Here is an 18,128-nt window from a genome sequence, read left to right as displayed (position 1 = left end):
GGATGAGATTAAAAAGTTGTCTGCATTTAGAAGAGATTTATCATGATTAAAAGCTTGGGGGGTGGGGTGGGGGGTGGTACTGCAACTGTAAGACGAAGGAAAGCCACCAAATCGGAAAGCAAAACAGCTGTTGCTGCCAGGGATGCGGCTGAAAGCTCCAACGGGCAGTTTGCTCTAAGGCTAAACTGAAATGTCAATAGAGCACGTAACAGCACTGGAACAAAATATTCTTTACACATGGCAAGGCCACAGCAGACTTTCTTAAAGCCACTGAAAAGAAGCTGAAGGGTTCTGTCCCTCCGTGATTAACCACGACTTGATACCTACTGCTATTTTCCTACACAAACACTAGCTGCTGTCTCTGCCAGGTGTCCCCATAATTACCACATTGTATTTTTATTCAGATTAATAAGCTCTTTGAGAAGGGGGGGGGGGGGGGGGGGGTAAGTCGTCCCATGTGGTTAGTTTTGCTTTAGGTAGCTGTTTTCTTTTGGTTGTTTTATTTTTTCCCCTGGGTTTGGCGGTTTCTGTTCATTCTTTTCATTTCTTTGCCATTCGAAGGGGTGACTAAATACTGAGATACGGGCATATACTGATGACAGATTTTGCAAGAAGGACACTTGCTTGCCAGAAAGGTATCTTACGCGTGAGCTGTCATAACTCCAGGCCATTCCTCGTCTGACTGACTTGAGTATTGAGAGTCATTTTGGACCGGAGAAGATAGTGTTTCCCTTTGGCAGACAATGCAACACAAAAGCTCAGGTGCAAAATGACATGAAACCCACTGCTTGGCCACTTTAACAGATAGTTAATACCTTTAGGGCTTCTGTAAGTGAGGAAGAATCAGGTATTGAGCCTTTAGAAGGGTGAAGGCTGTTGGTTCAGGTGAAGCTTAGGTACAAGAACCTCAAACCACAGCCACTGACTGAAAAGACGGTGACCTCCAAGCCTCTCTGGCAGTTCCAGGCTGTTTTTTCAGGAGCTGTGAGCCCCCACAATGCCAAGAATCCAGTGGAAGTGCAGGTATTGCCTCTGAACCGTCAGCCTGAAAATGCCACGGTGCCCACTTGTCAGCTTGGGGAAGGTAATACCACACTGCCTCAGTGGGTCTGACAGCCCGCGAGTGGCACTCCGGTCTCTGAGTGGCACTCTGGCCTCTGCGAGTGACACAGGGGCATGACTCTCACGCCTGGAGGTAGGCACTGGCTATTATGGTGAAGGACTTAACTGGAACCTCGGCTTATTTTTCTAGACCCGCAAAATACAATGTCCTTCAGGGTTTATATGCTTCAGAATTTCATTTCGGGCAGTATTACTCCCTGCTCCCTGCTGCTTTCAGCCAGGATCTCTAAAAAGCCCTTGGAAACCAGAGAATTGTTGAAGAGAGAGGCAAGTTCTTGAGTGGACAAGACATAATGCAAGGAAGAGAAGGGCGGGAGGGCAAAAATAAAAGGAAGCGGACAAAGACAACAGATAAGCATCAAACGGGTAGAACACCTACATGCGAAATCCTGTGAGCTATGGCTGTTGAGCTTCTTTGGTATGAAATACTCCCTTCTGACAAGGCTGTTCAGTGGCCATCTTCTGATGCTGCTGGCTTCTCCCTGCCTCCGCGGCAGGCGGTGGCTGCTGGCAGCGGCACGGGAGCCTCGCTGCGCATTCGGCTGCCCTCTGCGGCAGGCAGGGCTGCACTGTGGCTGAAGCCCCAAAAACCGGCATGCTTGTCCTGAGTACCAGGGAAAGAAGTAGGAAAGAAGTGATGGATTAGGAACTGAAAGCCAGAAAGCTTCTGGAGCTGAGCAAAGGAATATTAGATACTCCCAACTCCTTCATTTTTTAAGCGTTTAAGTTGACAGGCGCTTAAAGGAACAAATCCTCAAGTTCCTCATTTTCCAAGGGAGAAAAAGATTTAGACTTGAGCACCGGCCTGTGGCAGTAAGGGAGCTTACAGCACTTTTGTATGCCATCATTTATTACAACTGGTGCCATTTAGTATTAGGTCTTCTTTATCCTTCCAGGAGATGTTATTTTCTGCAAGGCACTGTTGTAAAGTAAAAAACGCACAAGCTGCTTCTTGCAAATGCAAAATGTTCTTTGGCAAGTCAGTCCATCTAGAATGACTAATTGAGCCTACAGGGAAGAGTTAAGGGGTTGAACCCACCAGCTCCTATCTGGGCAGATTCCTCAGCCATTTGCAAGGGGTCTGGTAGTCATCCTTGCAGGACAGGCGTGGAATAGCAGCACAACCGAAGTCCAATTTTTTGCTAATATTTGTGTAATAGGAACACTTTGGGTTTACTTTAGTAATTACTCCTGGTTATAGTGTTGCTGAGCTCAGGCACCTCGTCTATTTTTGCTGAAGCTGCTTATTTTTCTAGAACAGGCACATTCTGAACCAAATGTTACTATTTTAAAATTCTTAGAAAAACCTTAAAGGAGACTAGCAATACAGCAAAGCTTAAAATAAGAAAAAAATTCTGCAGTGTAAGAAAATAGAAAGAAATGTAACTCATAGTAAAATATCCAAAACCACATTGTAAATCATTCTTCCGCTGCATGTGATTATGAAAAAGGTATCACTGTCATAAATTCTAACAAGATGTGACAGCATCTTGGAAGCAGATAGAAATGAAAAACAATAGGTTGACTAAGCCCCAGCTGATGAATAAAGCTGGCCCATTAACCAGTACGTAAGCTTTGGCAAACAATCCAGTACTGCTTCACGTATTTCAGGATGAAGACCAAAAGAGACCATTGGCTTATCCAATCTTTTCAACAATAAAGACCACTGAACTTCACATTAAGCCTTACGTTCAGGCCAGTCTGTCTGAAGCATGCCTTCTACAAAAGCACCTAGTGTTGTTTGGCTGACATTAGGAGGATGTGGGATCCATTAACTTCCTCAGTTTTAAAAATGTCGATCTTCCTAAGTATTAACCAGATGTACCCTGTTTTGAAGCTTTTTGGACAGAGCTTTTGGTCACTTCATTGGAAAGCTTTTTTTTTCATTCTCCTTTAAGAAAGGTAATGCAGACTGTTACTTCAGAAAGCAATAGGATAAAAACCTTTATTGTTCCACCTTTGTCAAGAGTTCATTTTCTATTGATACGCATTTTTGTAACTGTAGTTTACAACAGAAACTTCAGCTCCTTAGAGGCTTAACGTGGAGTAGCAAAAAAACCTTCAACACCAATCTGAGGACAGGTCTTCAAGTAATACACCACTCGGGCACCAGGAATCCCTAGGATCAGAATCAGTTAGATCTTCCACCTCCTCCCTTTCCTGCATTCTTTGTCCTCATTTCATGCCAAGCCTTCACCAGTGGTTCTCTGTTCTTCCATATGAGCTCATGGCCATAAGTTACGTACCATCTGAGAAAGAAAAAATGAGTTAAAACTTAACTCCAACTTTCCTCTGTATCTAAGGAAAAGACGGATCACTAAATGCAAATGACACAAATGCTTAGTATAGGAGACAAGAAAAACTGAGGCAGTAAGAACAACATTTTTGGAAAGCAGCAATGACAGGCAAGCCACTTGTTCTCTCGACTCCTAATCGTTAACCTCTTTGTGTTCTTGCTTGACTCAGTACTGAGAATGAATGGTTTTCATGCCTTTACTTTCATGCTTTCATTTCTACTTCTATTTCCATTTAGAAGACTGTTAAAAACACTACTGTTGCTTATGGTAATCTTTACCAATAACACCAAGTATTTTTCTCATATGTAAATACAACTGTCCCATAATGAACAGCCACATTCCATTCAAAGTGCCTTTTCTTCTGTAACCATCTAAATGAAGATTTAATCTAGCAAAGTGTTCTAGCTTAATTTACACTCACAGAGAACTATAAATGCTGATATATGAATATTAAAATAAGTGATTAAGCAAGGGAGGTTATGGCGGAGAGAAGAGGTGAGAAGGGAAGCAACTGCATGGAAACAGGTTGAAGGCTCTCCCACAAACCTAACATCACACCCCCATCCTGAACAACAAAAACACTTTTACATGAGCCATATCAGCCAGCGCTAGGTAAACTGGCGATTCCTTTAAATCATATAGCTGCTTTCTGAAGCAGGCAATTGTCTGTGAGGCAATGTACAGAGAATACTTTGGCCATTCATTGGCCATATGCCCTAATTAGGGGCCCTGTTTTAGGATGAAGTGACCAAAATGATCAGAGTAGAACATACAGGTAGAACCTATGTAGGTGAGGAAGGCAAGACACTTGCCAAGTCAAGAAAATTTTTACTGCAACTGCTATCCTATTATGTGCATTATAATGAGCAAGCTGATACAGATACACCATGGCAGAAAGCAGTTATGAATCAGCAAGACTACGTCAAATGCATCTATGATGCCAGAGAAGGGGGGAAAAGGAGACACTGCAGCAGAGAACTTACCGACAGCGAAGCTAAGAAATAGCAAATACGTTCATAGACCAAAATAGGAGTCTTCCACCTGCACTTTGTCTGGCCTAGTTAAATCTCAGGTAAGCTTTTAAAATGCCTACATAAACCATTTAAAAATACTCTTAGCAATAAGCGCACAAATTAAAACAACACTGCAATCAGATAGGAGGGGAAAACCTCATTGGGTAATGTAGTTCAAACATGGAACAATGCAGAACTGTTTCCTGCAACCTGATTTCTAGTACTTCTTCCCAATTAAGAAGGTTCCACACAAAGACAACACAGCAGCACTGAGAAACAGCAGTAGATGCTGCTCGAAGGAATTTGGCCTGAGTTTATACTAACTCTGCAGCGCGCTCTAAATTGGCAATTAGGGGGAGAACACTGAGACAAAGAAATTTTCTCAGCAGTTTAATTCTAAAGTTATTTTAATTTGTCCATGCTGTGTTTTGTGAGAATCTTTCCTGCCTTGTAGCTCTCTTCAATGTGCTGGGGGGAGCAGGACAGAGACAGCCAGCCCGGGTTATGGTGACAGAACAACCTGACATCTAATCTATCATTCTAAGGCAGTTCAGCTCAATTTCTTTCAGTTCTAAGCATCTGTTAAGTTTTCCCGCACAATTTTATAGCACTACAAGGAAAAGACTGAGTTGTCTTCAGTGCTACTTCAGATAACTTTCCATAAAAACCCCATACTTCGGAGATAAAAGGAAGAGGAAAAAAATCACAGGATGAATTTAAACATGAAACAAACAGAAGTTAGTAAATACAGACTTACATTCCAAAGAGAGCTCCCCCGAGATGTGCAGCATGGTCAAAAAGTCTCCAGCCTAGAGCAAGCCCTGCAGTGTCAAACGCAATTATGGCTTTTAAAGCCTGGAAAGGAACAGAATATGGAATGGAGAGCATCAGTCACAGCATGTAATGGTCACTGATAACAGCATTTCCTATTCAGGCAGAAAGTAAAAATCTGGGATCGTAAAGGATCACATAAATTTTATGGGAAAGCAATCACTGTAAAAAAACCAAACAACTAAACAAAACCAAGCTGTTTTAAAACAACAGACTCGGTGCTTAGCTGTACTGTGCTGTCAAAACACAGACACGAGCAGCTACAGAATATTGTGGGGTAGGAATGTACCCTTTTCAAATACTCAAGTCTCTTCCAATCTTCATTTCTAAAGCTACACATACATTCCAAACTCAGGTCAGAAAAAAGAAAAACGGAAGTTACTTGAAAGAGTACATGCAATAAAAGACACCACAAAAGATGTAACTGCAACATTCTCATTCACTAATTCTGACATAGCTTAGATTTATGTGCATGTGTCCTCCCCAACACAACCCTTTAGTGGATGGAACATGTGGGGCAGTATCCCTGTCACCTTATCTGATAAAAATTCATCATTACGCTCTCCTAAATGACATATCCATTGGCAGGTAGAAAATCAGGATGATGGTGAACAACTCCATGACTGGAAACAGCGTGAGCCACAGCACACATCCTCAGGAGACACAAACCACCATAACTGTAATTATGCAAAATTTCACCGAACACCTCATTCCAAAAAGACCAACAGATTTAATGTTAGGATGAAATGTTACTTTTAGGATTTCTTTCCTTAAGCGTATGTGTTAGAATAGCAGCTGCATTGTGCCACATTGGCTTGTTTATTTTAAAAGCTGATTACAGTGTACGTAAGGTAGGCTAAAGGAGTACATAAAGCTTAGAAATACAATTATATAGTAGGGCTAAAATCATTCCAACATTTATATTACAATAGCCAATGCTGCTCTTGTTTTACTGCTGCAAGGAGTACTTCCTCATGACAATGTTCTCTGTGGCTCTGACAATATTTCTACCCAGGCAATCTTTTTTAGGAAAGATCCAGTTAAAGGGTAGCATGCAAAAAAACAGGTCCACTCAAGCAGAAGCTACATCTAAGAATGCTTTCTCAAATCTGTAAGCTTCAATTACAAAAAAAAAATATTAAATCTCATGATCTTCAAATGACAAAGCTTAACCGCTTAAATTAAAACAGTAAAACAACTTTAGTAGACCAAAGATGATTAAGATGATTAAAGCCAAGACATACATGAGATGCTTTTCTTAAATGGGGCACTGGATGTGCTTAAAAGAACTTAATGAAACAAAGAAGGAGTCCTGGTACTACATATGAAGAAAAGACTCAGTAGTTTATTTCTAATCCCAGCAGTGTTGGAAGTATCAAAAGATGGTATGAATCCAAATGAGGCAGCAGGTAGTCCTCCAGGGCTGAAATGTTATTTCCCTTGAGAAGTGAAATTCTGTGTTTCTCATTGTGATAAATTTTTCTTCAGAAAGACTGTATCAGTATTAGATTAGCCTGTTAACGAGCGCTCCTATAAAAAAATATCACCTGTCACAGAAAGAACAGTATATGTGTGTGCCCATCTCCTCAGACAGGTGCATCCAAGTCCCTCCCAACCTCCTTCACCTCTTAGTATCAGATTTGAAACATATCCATGGAGGATGGAATTTGGGATAAATCTAAAAATCACTACACACTTGTGTCATGACTGTGCTAGTCTGCAACAATTCAGAACCAGTCTCCAGGACTTCCATGACCTGTATTCTCGTTCAAAATAAAATTAACAGCTTGGAAACACAAACAAAGAGGACACACGCTCAGATACTGGAGAGGTACGGGAAAAATGTTTAAAGAGTAGGATTTCTTTGAAGTTCAAAGGCACTTACATTTCCTGCTGTAAATGTGAACATTGGAAGAAATATGATGGCTAGTTTTGCTTCTGGCATCTTTGCACATACGGCTGCAAGGACAGTCATTATAGCTCCTGACTGTAAACACATTAAAACAGACAAAAGTAAGCCGAGACGTTACATAAAGGAAAATTTATTTTTCTGCATGTGAACATGTTTTCCTTTTTTTCTTTTATTTTCAAACGCGTCCCTGTGGTAAACCTCAAAGTAAAAAGCACCACAGCAAAGTTCAGAACAAAAATAGAACAAGACACCCTTATTTAATTTAAATATCTGAAATCATAAATACTGTGGAAAAAAATAGCCCTCAGATGCTCTTACGTAAGAAATAACCTCCCTGATTTTTATGGTAACAGTTTATGTTAATATGCTTTTTCCCCAGAAACCCTAGAAATCGTATTAATCAAACACAGACATTTCAGATGAAGGGAATCATTCTGAAGCTTGTACCAAAACAAGGAAAATAACAGATGGACAAGGACAAAAATCTTTTGTCAATGAAACAAGCAATTCCCTGGTCTGTACTGAACTGACCATGGGCTTTTGTATCCAGGAAACATCTCAATGGAAAGGCTGCAAATACAGTCAACTAATGTTATGTGTGGCAATTTCAGTAACTTCAGATCAGTAAGACGAATGGGAAGTAACTTGCTCCAGGTATAGTTAATTCACAAGATAAAGGGACAATCCATAGAAAGCACTACCGAAAATGCTAACTTTGGGACAGCTCAGTGGATTTTTTCATTGCAATTGAAAAATAAGAATCTGACTTTTGGCTTTTATCAACATTATTCAGTAAAGTTAAGAAGCCTTTAGAACTTGGTAAATGGCTAGGCTCACCTCAAATGTATAGCAAGTTAAGTGTTTTAAAATGTTCTACTACTAAAAGTACTTGTAAAGAACAGACACCACCACCTCCTCAGCCTGCCTTGTCTCTTTTATACTGTGAGACTTTTGGCAGGAGTGCAGCCCGTTCTGCACAGCATGCCCTACAGCTTCCACTAGTATCACATGCTGATTTTGATTGTCTGATTACATTCACTCTAAAATATTCTATTTTCAATTAAAGCAGACTGATACACAATTACAAAACAACATTTATGAAATAAGTTATAGAACTGAAATATCTGCTCAGTGACAGGAGCTCCTGCTGTTAAGGACTCATTTACAAGCCATTAGCATTAAGTGGCATTAGTTCTGGGCTGCTGCTGCAACACAGTCAACATAATTGAAGAATAGGCAAGTTCTTGCATAGGAATCACAGCCTGGTTACTTGGGTTTGGTAAACTTTCCCAGTTTCCATTATCCCAAATATATTCTTGGCTTTTAAGCAGGTTAAAGAATACAACAGGCAGCGAAAATAGCTTCAGAGATCATTAGAAGGTCTCCCATATTCTGAGATACTTACAGCTCCAAGGGATGGTTCAAACCTTCCAGTGGCCATTTTAGCGACATAACTGACAAAAGTGGAGATAACCCCTAGGAAGTAAAAAAGACTACTGAAAACAATGTCAGCAATGCAGACAAGCATCAGAAAGTGCAACAGTGTTACCTGAACATCTTCCTAAAGAAGCTAGTGTAGGTGCTGTGGGGTTTTTGTTGTTGTTTTGGGGTATTTTTGTTTGTTTTAACTTGAATCAACTGTCATCTTTTCCCACAAAACTCCCATGAGTCTATATTAAGAGCTATTTTATTTTGGTAGCTACGCATGAATTAAAACCAAATATTTGTATTGTCATATATTTTGAAGCCCAGTGTCTTAAACCCATCAAAATTCTGTATGACAGCAAGTAAGTACTGCAGTTAGTATAGAGCAGTAAGTGGGACTGAGCAATGGCCACCTGCCATCATACATCTATTAACCATGTACACACTTTACTTGCATGAATACATATTTATACTTTTTAAAGTGTTGTAAAGATATATAAGTACTATTTTAACATTACCAGCAGAAAGATATACTGCAATGAACTGCTCACATCCCAGAAGAGAGACAATGCTGCTGGAAAAACTCCATAAAACATACATATTTGCTGCCATGTGGAATAGAGAGAAGTGACTAAATGTAGAGAGCAGCATGGGAGAACAGAGGGCTCCTACAAAAGACAAAAACAATTACTGAAGCAAAAAAAGTCAGTGTTCCAATTGGCTTCAACTTGCATGCAATGCAGAATAGAAATTTATCAAGATAATAGAGGCTAATTATGTTTAGAATTCTTAAATACAAGCTAAGTAATAAGCCCAGAAATGTAACAAACTTCAAATTCTACACAATACTTTTTGAAAGGTAGAACACATGCCCTACAGGTATGCAAGCTGTACAGCTACTTTAGAAAGCCTTAATTACCTACTGGGGAATGTTTCATATAAAACATTTATCTTATGACAAAACTCCTGTGCTTTGGAAAGGAAAAAAAGAGATTTTATTTATGTATGTATACGGTGAAAGATTTTTAATGTATTATCCGAGCATCTATATAAAATTATGTTGCTACAGAGATGGACTCATAAAGATAAACTAGTCTTCTTTTCAGAAAGCTACTAGCTCTCCTCACTGAAACAGCGGCCTTGAAAATGCAAAAAAGCCAATTAAAAGGTTTGAAGGTCAATATTATTTAAAATAGTTTTTCGGGTGACTGATGCTCAGATCTGTGTAACAGCTGTCCTTAGCTTTGGAGTGCATGTGGAGAATTGCTTGGGTTTCCACTTTTTTGGCAGAAACTAAGAGGACAGCATAAAGTACTCTCCTAATGCATGTTTGTCCTTTTAATTCTTTACTGTAGAAATGAAAACTAATGCCATTAAATACCAGCAACCTGCTTTCCTAAGTTAACCTCTTCAAAACATTCCACAGTGAAAGCCAAGTTTGCATGTGTGGTTTTTTTCTTTTTTAATGTGACTCAAAGCACAGCTTTGAAACAAGGACTCCGTACATAACACACAGACTAATGTTTGTCTATTGACAAAAGCACACATGCATGTGACTGATGACTGTTCTACCAGCATCCCACAGAACACTGCCGGGGATGGGGGGGCGGGGAATAAAATCACATTTGAGTGTAATTTTTGAACAGCATTACACAGTACAATTTATTTTCCTCCTTCCCAAAGCATGGCACGATTCGCATTCTGTCCAGGAAAGCAGCAGGGGTTGTTATCACTGGGAGAAGTGCCTCTTCACCTTCACAAAGGCAGGAGCTGCATCCTACTGAATGCAGTAAAAGGCCAACAAGCAGGCAATAGTTTTGACATTACAATATTTAGAAAAGCACCAGTTTTGTTTGTTTTAAAAACCCCACAATCCTCTAACTTTTTTTTTCTCCCCTCAAACCAGTTACTGTCTAGACAGAATGATGTGTTTGGGTAGGATTGAGATTGCTCGTGGGTGATGGGAGCTACAAGCCATGCATCATCTGAAGTTTCTGCAGTATGATCAATTACATCAATTCCTAATTATCATTAGTTCAATCACATCCCAACGTAGAAAAGTTACCCACATGACTGTTCACTTACTGGAGGATGGATCTGAAGTGAAATATGTAAACATAATCCGTCGCATGCCAGGCAGCCTCCATAAACAGAACACAAAGACATTTGCAGCTATAATACCTATCAAGAGGGGAGGAAAAAAAAGTATAAAAGCAAATTATTAATATAACACACCATAATGCTTACTGTAAACAAGCATTCAAAAGTAAGCTTACAAGAATCATCCTCTTTCTTCACTATTCCATTAAAAGCAGTAGAGTTTAGAAAAAGCAAAGAAAAATACCGGAAGCTAGATTTATACAGTGGAAGTCCTTCCGAAATATGACATCTAATTGTTACTGGTTTAAGTGCAATGAATGCAACAGTCCAGAAAATCTGAAGACATTCAAAGGATCGTCTCAAACTTTTGTTTCACTGTAGAACCAATGAAACAGCAGCCAGCTTAGGAGGTCCCATTTCTTCCCTCTCTAGCTGTTTATTCCCAAATGCCACCAATCTGCTGCACGGTTGCATTTAGCTGCGCATGGAGGGGAGCAGGCACAGGGAACCATACAAACACACAGTACACATCCTGTCCATTTTTCTGGGAGTTTTGGTTTTGAGGGAATTGTAAAGGTAACATTTATAGATCAAACATAAAAAAATGAGTTGGCTTTGTTATGCCATAGTCACCTTTGGGAGACAGCAAACATGCAGCTTTTTACTTCACAGATGTTTACTGCAATCTTACTTTATTTTAAATAAAAATATAAATTATTAGAAACATAATGATGCAATTCATCATTTCCTGTTTAAAGCGCCTTCTCTATTTCTATCCAAGCATTCAGGTATTTAAAATGTTTTATAACAACTAGAAACATTAAAAAGGAAAATAATTGTGATCCCTTACATAGTGGTAAATGTCACATAATTAAGTTTGCAACAAAATGTAAGAACTGTGGAAAGCTACGATATATAAATCCTAGAATCAACATTTCAATTATCTTGTCTTTTGATGCTCCATCCTGTTTCACCATGCTCTTTTATTAGAGGAAATGTTTTCCCTGCATGCTAAACCAAAACATTACAAAACTGTCAACTATTGCAGTGCAATAAGCCCAACTGTGTTATAGCAATCAAGGGCGAGTAGCTGAACAGCTCAGGGTCTACCAGCCAGAGTTTGTATTGCTTGTTAGATCAACTAGATGTTGAGGGACACTCTAGAGAGCGCATAATCAAACTTCACGACCCCTGCCCCAAATGCCATATTTGTATCTGCTTCGTGACCTGGTTTGCATGTCGAAGAGCAATTCAAAGCATTATACAAAAATTCATGACAGCACTTGTAAATTGAGTGGTCTGAGATTATTTTTGCCCAAAACATTTAGCACTTATGCAATCTATTCTCAGACTGGGAGTCAACTCATCAAAGAGTATACTGCCTGCAATTTTTTTTCTAAAATGCTTCTGTAGAAAAGTAAATGACATGGAAATAACATTTAAGTAACCTGATGCTAACCACCTACTAATATAGATTCAATAAATACTTAACATAGAATACGTAACAGCGGGTATGGCTCAGCTACGTCATTTGGATTTGAATCAAATTCTTATCAGATTCTCTCCACACATTACATTTATCTTGGGGACTTCAAGTGACGTTAAGCTAACCAATCAAAACTATATCATAATGAAAGGAAAGCTCACAAGCTTTTTTTTTTTTGCTGTTTTACATACATCATCCGGCAGACAAGATGCAACTATTAGGGAATTTTACTTCCACATACCAGTGGAATATAAATGACTGTTCCTTCTGAAAGTTTTTGCTGGTTTTCACAGTTCCTGAGAAAAAGTCGCTGGGAGAGGATTCTAGTTAATCCCTCACCCTTTCTCGTACAGATGCATAGGAATTTCTTTAATGCATACAAAAAAGTTTGTGCAAGGAAGTGTAGCAGAAATAGTGTGGTGCAGGTATAAACTTATACATGCTTTGGGCCTAACAACCTAAACGTGATATGAAAGCCATCTGTTTTAACATACTGTACCTGTTTGCCATATTTCTCTTCCTGTGAATGCCTAATACTTGTAAGCTAACACAAACCTGTCACAGTCCGCTGACCCTCAGTCAGGTTATTCCACCAGCTGTTAACCTGGAACGGAATTGTTGTACATCAATGCCACTGCAGTTATTTGCAGTTTCAGAAACAGTCAGGTACAGCGCTACCTTTTTAAGAACAGAAAGCATTTGTTTGGAATCTGTTAAGTAAATCGGTTTTAAACTTTTTTATTTCTGATTGGTTTAGCCTTTCAAGTTGGCATTTCCTTACTCAAGAGTAGGTATCTACCCTCCTTTTTATAAAATATCCCAACACAGATGAAGAGTTTCTTCAAGAAGAATGGGATTTTATTTATTTATTTATTTTACACAATTCCATGGGTTTAACTCTGCTTGTACTAAGTAAGGATCTAACCCATAATGCTTACTTTAGCAGATTAGCCAAAGTTAGCATAAATCCTGCCTCGACTAAGCCTCACCCTAATGCTGTCTAACATTACACCACCCACCTTTGAGAGATTCCACTTTTGTGCCAGGGTCACTTTTGCAGAAGTGGCTCACAAGATGTGGAATCCATTCCCTCTTGCGTCCAGCTCACCCAGCCCTCCTCCAAGTTTAAAACCCCTGAAAAAGTTTATTTTGAGTGTAGTCAGCCCACAGACAACTTCCACCCCCTTTTCTCTTCCTCAGCTTTCAGAATAATTTTGGACAAATATTTCATTGATAGCTCAATGACCTTCCAACCATATTGATCGGGACGATGTCATAAAAATTATCTGTAGGTTGGAGGCAGGGGGAAATAATGCTGTATGAAACAAATAATTCACTATTCGTTACCAAAGTAACAACTTCATTGCTTTTTTTTGTTTAATTCTCTGGCACAGGATACCAATACCAGTTATTTCCTACAAAGTTCTCCAGTATATGAACACTAAACAAACATGATTTTTCTACAGTACAGGAAGCAGATGCCCTCAGAAACTATTGGGGGATCCTGAACTTTTAAAATAGAACTTAACCAGTTGAAGACAGGGATCGGGAGTTTAAGCCTATTAACAACAGGTTAATTTTGTTTTACTTTTTTGATAGCTGATTATGAGATCTTTCCCTTCAGGTTTTGAAGGAAAACAAAAGTATAAAACCAAAATTATTTAAAATATTAAGTTACAATCATAATCTCACCTGCGGTTCATAAACAATGAGCAAGAAAGCATGCTGTACTGGGCCTGGCTAGGGTATAATTAGTTTTCTTTATAGGAGCTCATACATGGTGCTGTGGTTTATGTTTTTGACTAAAACAGTACCGGCAACACACTAATGTTCTAGCTTTTGCTGAACAGTGTTTGCACAGTATCAAAAGATCTTTCCCATTTCTCACTCTGCCCCTGCAGTGATAGACTAGGGGTGTGCAATAAACTGGGAGGGGATATAACTGGGCAGATGACCCAAGCTAACCAGAGATATTCCACACCATATACTATCATGCTCATCAATAAAAGGAAAAAGAAGGGATTTTAGGAGGTTTAGTCATCTTTTGCTCATGAACTGGCCAAGCATTGGCCCCCCCACAGGAGACTATGAGTGACTGCCTTTGCATCACTTGTTTTGTGTTCTCTCTCCTCCCACTTACCAAACAATTTTTTGGTTATTGTTTTATCTTTACCCCCAGTTTTCTTGCTTTTAATGTTCCTTTCCTCTTCCCCCATCCCACTAAGGGTTTGTGGGGGAACTGAGAGAGCAGCCGTGTGGCACTTAGCTGCCCACCAGGGCTAACCCACAACACATGCCCATGTCAAAAGTGGTGCCAGAGTGCATGCAACACACATTGCAAAACCTCCTCTGCGTCCTACGCAGGACCCTGTGTTACCCTAGCTCCACATTCAGCCCCACCTCCCTTCAACAAGCAGACCTGGAAGAGTAATCATGCCTGGTCTACCACAAGCCACAACAGTAACCTTGAAACAAAGGTAAAACAAATATGCATGTTTAGTTAGTTTTGTGTGCACCTAATTAAAAACTAAACGAGTGATACTTTTGGAATGTCACCTAGATGTGTAATAAGTCTTGCAGCACTTGCATTGCTCTTACTGCCCAAAGTACTTGCAATGAAATGTCAGCTCTCAAACCAAAAAAGCTCTCTAAACCCTCGTATTTGTGAAGGCTGAAAATACAACTGCTTTTCAGGAGCCAGAGCATTAAAAAAATCTCATGCTTAAGGTTCAGAATTTAAGCTAGCTCTGTCCAATCTGGGAACCCACAGTCATTTTGAGAACGCTGAGATGCAGCAAGAATAGTTTGGGTGTTTTTTATAGTGAAAAAGCAAAAGGTACCAAGTTTAGATATGCAAGCTGCTACTACTGACCCATCTTCCCCACATTTCAGGGTGAAGACGGTATTTTTCCCCAGTGTAGCCATTGCAGATATTGCCAGTTACAGTCTTCTAGAACGAATTCTATCTGTCTTTCTCATAAAGAGACGCATCTGCTGCAATTTGCAGAGAAGCTGTTATTTCTCCAAGGTGCAGAGCAGGCCGAAAGGCTGCCGGGGCGGCGGCCAGGCGTGCCCCCCGGAGCAGGCCGCGGCCGTGCTGGGGCGCGGCGGGGCCCACGCGTGTGCCGGCGGGCCGGGCCCCCCCACCTGCTTCCTGAAGTCGCCCCTCTTCTGCGGCCGTATCTTGTCCAGCCAGTCCGCCCGCGCCTCCTCCAGATAGGTCTGGACCCGCGACTTGAGCGACTCGTACTGCCAGATGGCGGCGCATCCGAAGGCAGAGCCTGTGAACTGGGCCACAGCGGGGACAGTCAAACGCGAGGCGGCGTCCCCCGGCCCCGGCCGAGGCAGCCGGGCTCGCCCCCGCCTCACCTCGCTCCCCGGCCCCGGCTGACAGCCAGGGCCCGCCGCCGGCCCCACAGCCCCCGGCCCGAGCCACTTACCCCCACGGCGAAGAGGAGCGGCCTGAGCAGGCGGCGCGGCGAGGGGCGGCCAGCGCGGGGCGGCGGCGGCGGGCAGAGGCTGCGGCGCGGGGGCGGCGGGCCGGGCCGCGCCTCGGCGGCGCTGGCGGCGGGGGGCTCCTCGGGCCGCGGCCGTGCCCGGCGGAAGCCCTGCCGCGGTTCCAGCAGCACCATCAGCCTGCTGGGGAAAGACGGGGACCGTCAGCACCGCCGTGGCCGCCCGGCCAGCCCCCCGCGGCCGCCCCCTCCCCGGTCCCCGGTCCCCGGTCCCCGGTCCCCCGCCGCCGTTCCCCCCTCCCCGGCCCGGCCGTACCTGTACGGCCGCGGGCCGCAGGCGCGGGCCCAGCACCGCCACGCCATGTTGGGCGCCTCCCCGCGCGCCAAGCCCTTCCGGGGCAGCCGGGCGCCATCTTGCGGGCGCTGCCTTGGGGGCCCAGCGCCGGGGCCGGGGCAGCCGCTCGCTCACACCCCCCGGGGCGGCCCCGGGGCTCCTCCGCGCCGCCAGGCCGCTCAGCACGGTGGGCGCCCGCGGGGCTCCCGGCGCCGTGCCGGGACGGGGGGCACGGCCGGCAGCAGGTCGGATCCGCCCCGCGTCCTGGCCCGGCCGCCATGTCGAGCGGGTCACCCCGGCACTGCCCCGCCATAGCGGGCGTGGCGCCGCGAGCCCCTGTGGCCGCCATGATGAGCGTGGCAGCTCTTTGCCGCCGTGCTCCGTCGGCGGCTAGCCTTGGCGCCATGCCATTGGGGGTTTCCATGGTCTTGATATATTCTTTTTCTAGAAGCCCTCTGGAATATACAGAGCCTGTCTCCTAATGCAGAGCTCAGCCTGCCGCGGCCCAGGAGGCAGGGAGGCAGCTGGGGCTGCAGCCTCAGCCTCGCCTTGCTCTGCCGTGTTGCTGCGCTTCACCCCACCGCGCCTCGCCGTGTCTGCTCCTCTGCCTCCTCTGCCCGGCCTGCCCATTGCCTGCTGTGCATGGCCCCACTCACGCCCCGCAGCTCCTTGGGCTTCTTGGCCGTGCTCGCCTGCGCTGGGTGCCCCCAGGTGTGCCGTGCTCCCTGTGCCACCAGCCGGGGCTCCTAGGCATGGGCGCTGTGCTGCTCTGCCATCTTCCTGCCTGCAGGGCTGGTGAGGTGTTGTGCTGGCACCGAGCAGTCCCTGCCCAGCCGGTGCTGTAAACACCAAGGCACCCCTATAACTAAGCAGAGAAAGAAAACAGGCCTGCTTGCTTTGAAAATAAAGTGTGGTTTGTAAATTTCAAGAAGTTGCATGCCCCTGTCCGGTTATCTGCAGTGCTGTGGAGATACTTGATGAGACAGCCAAGCAGCACAGGCGCCAGCTGTGCCTGGGCCTCCAGAGTGCAGGGCTGCCGAAGTCAGGCCGCTGACTAAAGAGTGGTTTATCAGTCAGGCCGCTGACTAAAGAGTGGTTTATCAGTCAGGCTGCTGACTAAAGAGTGGTTTATCACAGAGGCGTGGGGGGGACGAGAGGCAGCAGCCCTATGTTGCAGCAGGAAAAGCTGTGCGTGGGTGTGAGGAACACACTGGGTGGGAGGGCAGCTGTGCTGTCTCCAGCCCCGAGGCAGTGCTGTATTGCGACTGCTGCTCTGTTGCGACTGGGCGAGGCTTGGGCAACCTGGCCCAAGACTGAAGCTGTGCTTTAGTGGCAGGTTGGCATCGGTGCGGTCCCTTCCAACCCAAATTACTGTGTCCTTCGTTGTGTGAAGGGAAAGTTAATAGCAAGATGAGAATGGTTTGTACATTGCAAGTGGCTATAAGCCTGATTACACTATTCACGTTACAGCAACTTTAGGACCACGCTTACAAAGTCAAAATGTTTGGAAGTGGAGAGGAAGAGAATTAACATCGTTCCTGGTTTTTAATTTGTGTTTTGTGGTTTTTTTGTTTGGTTTGGTTTGGTTTTTTAAACAAGTATTGAAAGAATTTGCTTTCTCAGCTCCAGGCCAGACTGACCTGAGGAAACCTCTGTAAGCTTGTGGTGGGAGCCTACTCTAAGTGGTTTAGTACTGTATATAAATCTGCATTTTATCTCTTTCTGATTATGCTGGTGGCCATGGGTCAGCCTCAGAATTTGCTTGAACTAAGAACAGATTAGCAGGTTCAAAACCGTATATTACCGGTGTTAATGTATCTGTGCATAAAATGAAACCAGTGTTGTAATCAGTGGTCTATGTTTTTCTATGTATCAAAATGAAAAAGAAGTGCAAGGTTTTTAACTTTACAGTTTAGACACTTTTATCACTTGTTTTTACTTCCAGACACTTTATCAGGACTGATTTGTTTGTTTAAGTGATTTAAATATTTTTGTTAACCCTTTATGTGCTCTGTTCAAACCACATACATTTTGGCTGTGCTGTTTTTAACGTTAAGGTGATCTTTTTTCTCCCCCAGCTCCCCCAGGGCTTGGGGGGTTTTTTGGGTTGGTTTTTTTTTTGTTTTTTTTTTTGATGTTACAGCTCTTAGTTG

General features: G+C 43.1%; 1 protein-coding gene across 3 annotated transcripts; it reads right to left on the bottom strand.

The window, feature by feature from the left end:
* Window positions 1-3,041: 3,041 nt before the first annotated feature.
* Window positions 3,042-16,647, bottom strand: PARL (presenilin associated rhomboid like). 3 transcript variants are annotated; one of them, XM_056358667.1, is made up of 10 exons: window positions 16,628-16,647; window positions 15,627-15,822; window positions 15,334-15,474; window positions 12,742-12,790; window positions 10,686-10,781; window positions 9,119-9,268; window positions 8,581-8,651; window positions 7,149-7,250; window positions 5,190-5,287; window positions 3,042-3,371 (listed from the first exon to the last, which is right to left on the bottom strand). In XM_056358667.1, exons 2-10 carry the CDS (start codon window positions 15,816-15,818, stop codon window positions 3,254-3,256), a joined length of 1,017 nt encoding a protein of 338 aa, XP_056214642.1. In that variant the 5' UTR covers window positions 15,819-15,822; window positions 16,628-16,647; the 3' UTR covers window positions 3,042-3,253. The 3 variants fall into 3 exon arrangements, with proteins under 3 accessions (XP_056214642.1, XP_056214640.1, XP_056214641.1); XM_056358665.1 differs by lacking the exon at window positions 16,628-16,647 and adding an exon at window positions 15,958-16,108 and having other exon boundaries at window positions 15,627-15,825; XM_056358666.1 differs by lacking the exon at window positions 16,628-16,647 and adding an exon at window positions 15,958-16,055.
* Between the last annotated feature and the right edge of the window lie 1,481 nt (window positions 16,648-18,128).

Source organism: Falco biarmicus, chromosome 13, assembly GCF_023638135.1.
Source record: "Falco biarmicus isolate bFalBia1 chromosome 13, bFalBia1.pri, whole genome shotgun sequence".
NCBI classification, from domain to species: Eukaryota; Metazoa; Chordata; class Aves; order Falconiformes; family Falconidae; genus Falco; species Falco biarmicus.
Note: the sequence above shows the minus strand (reverse complement) of the source record. Positions and strands in the feature narration are given on the sequence as shown.

Coding starts and splice junctions, on each gene's coding strand:
- PARL (XM_056358665.1), bottom strand. CDS start 16,004: ATGGCGTGGCGGTGCTGGGCCCGCGCCTGCGGCCCGCGGCCGTACAG. Junction 15,475..15,626: donor CGCTCCTCTTCGCCGTGGGG/GTAAGTGGCTCG, acceptor GCTGTGGCCCAG/TTCACAGGCTCTGCCTTCGG. Junction 8,652..9,118: donor TGCAGTATATCTTTCTGCTG/GTAATGTTAAAA, acceptor TTTACTTCCTAG/GGGTTATCTCCACTTTTGTC.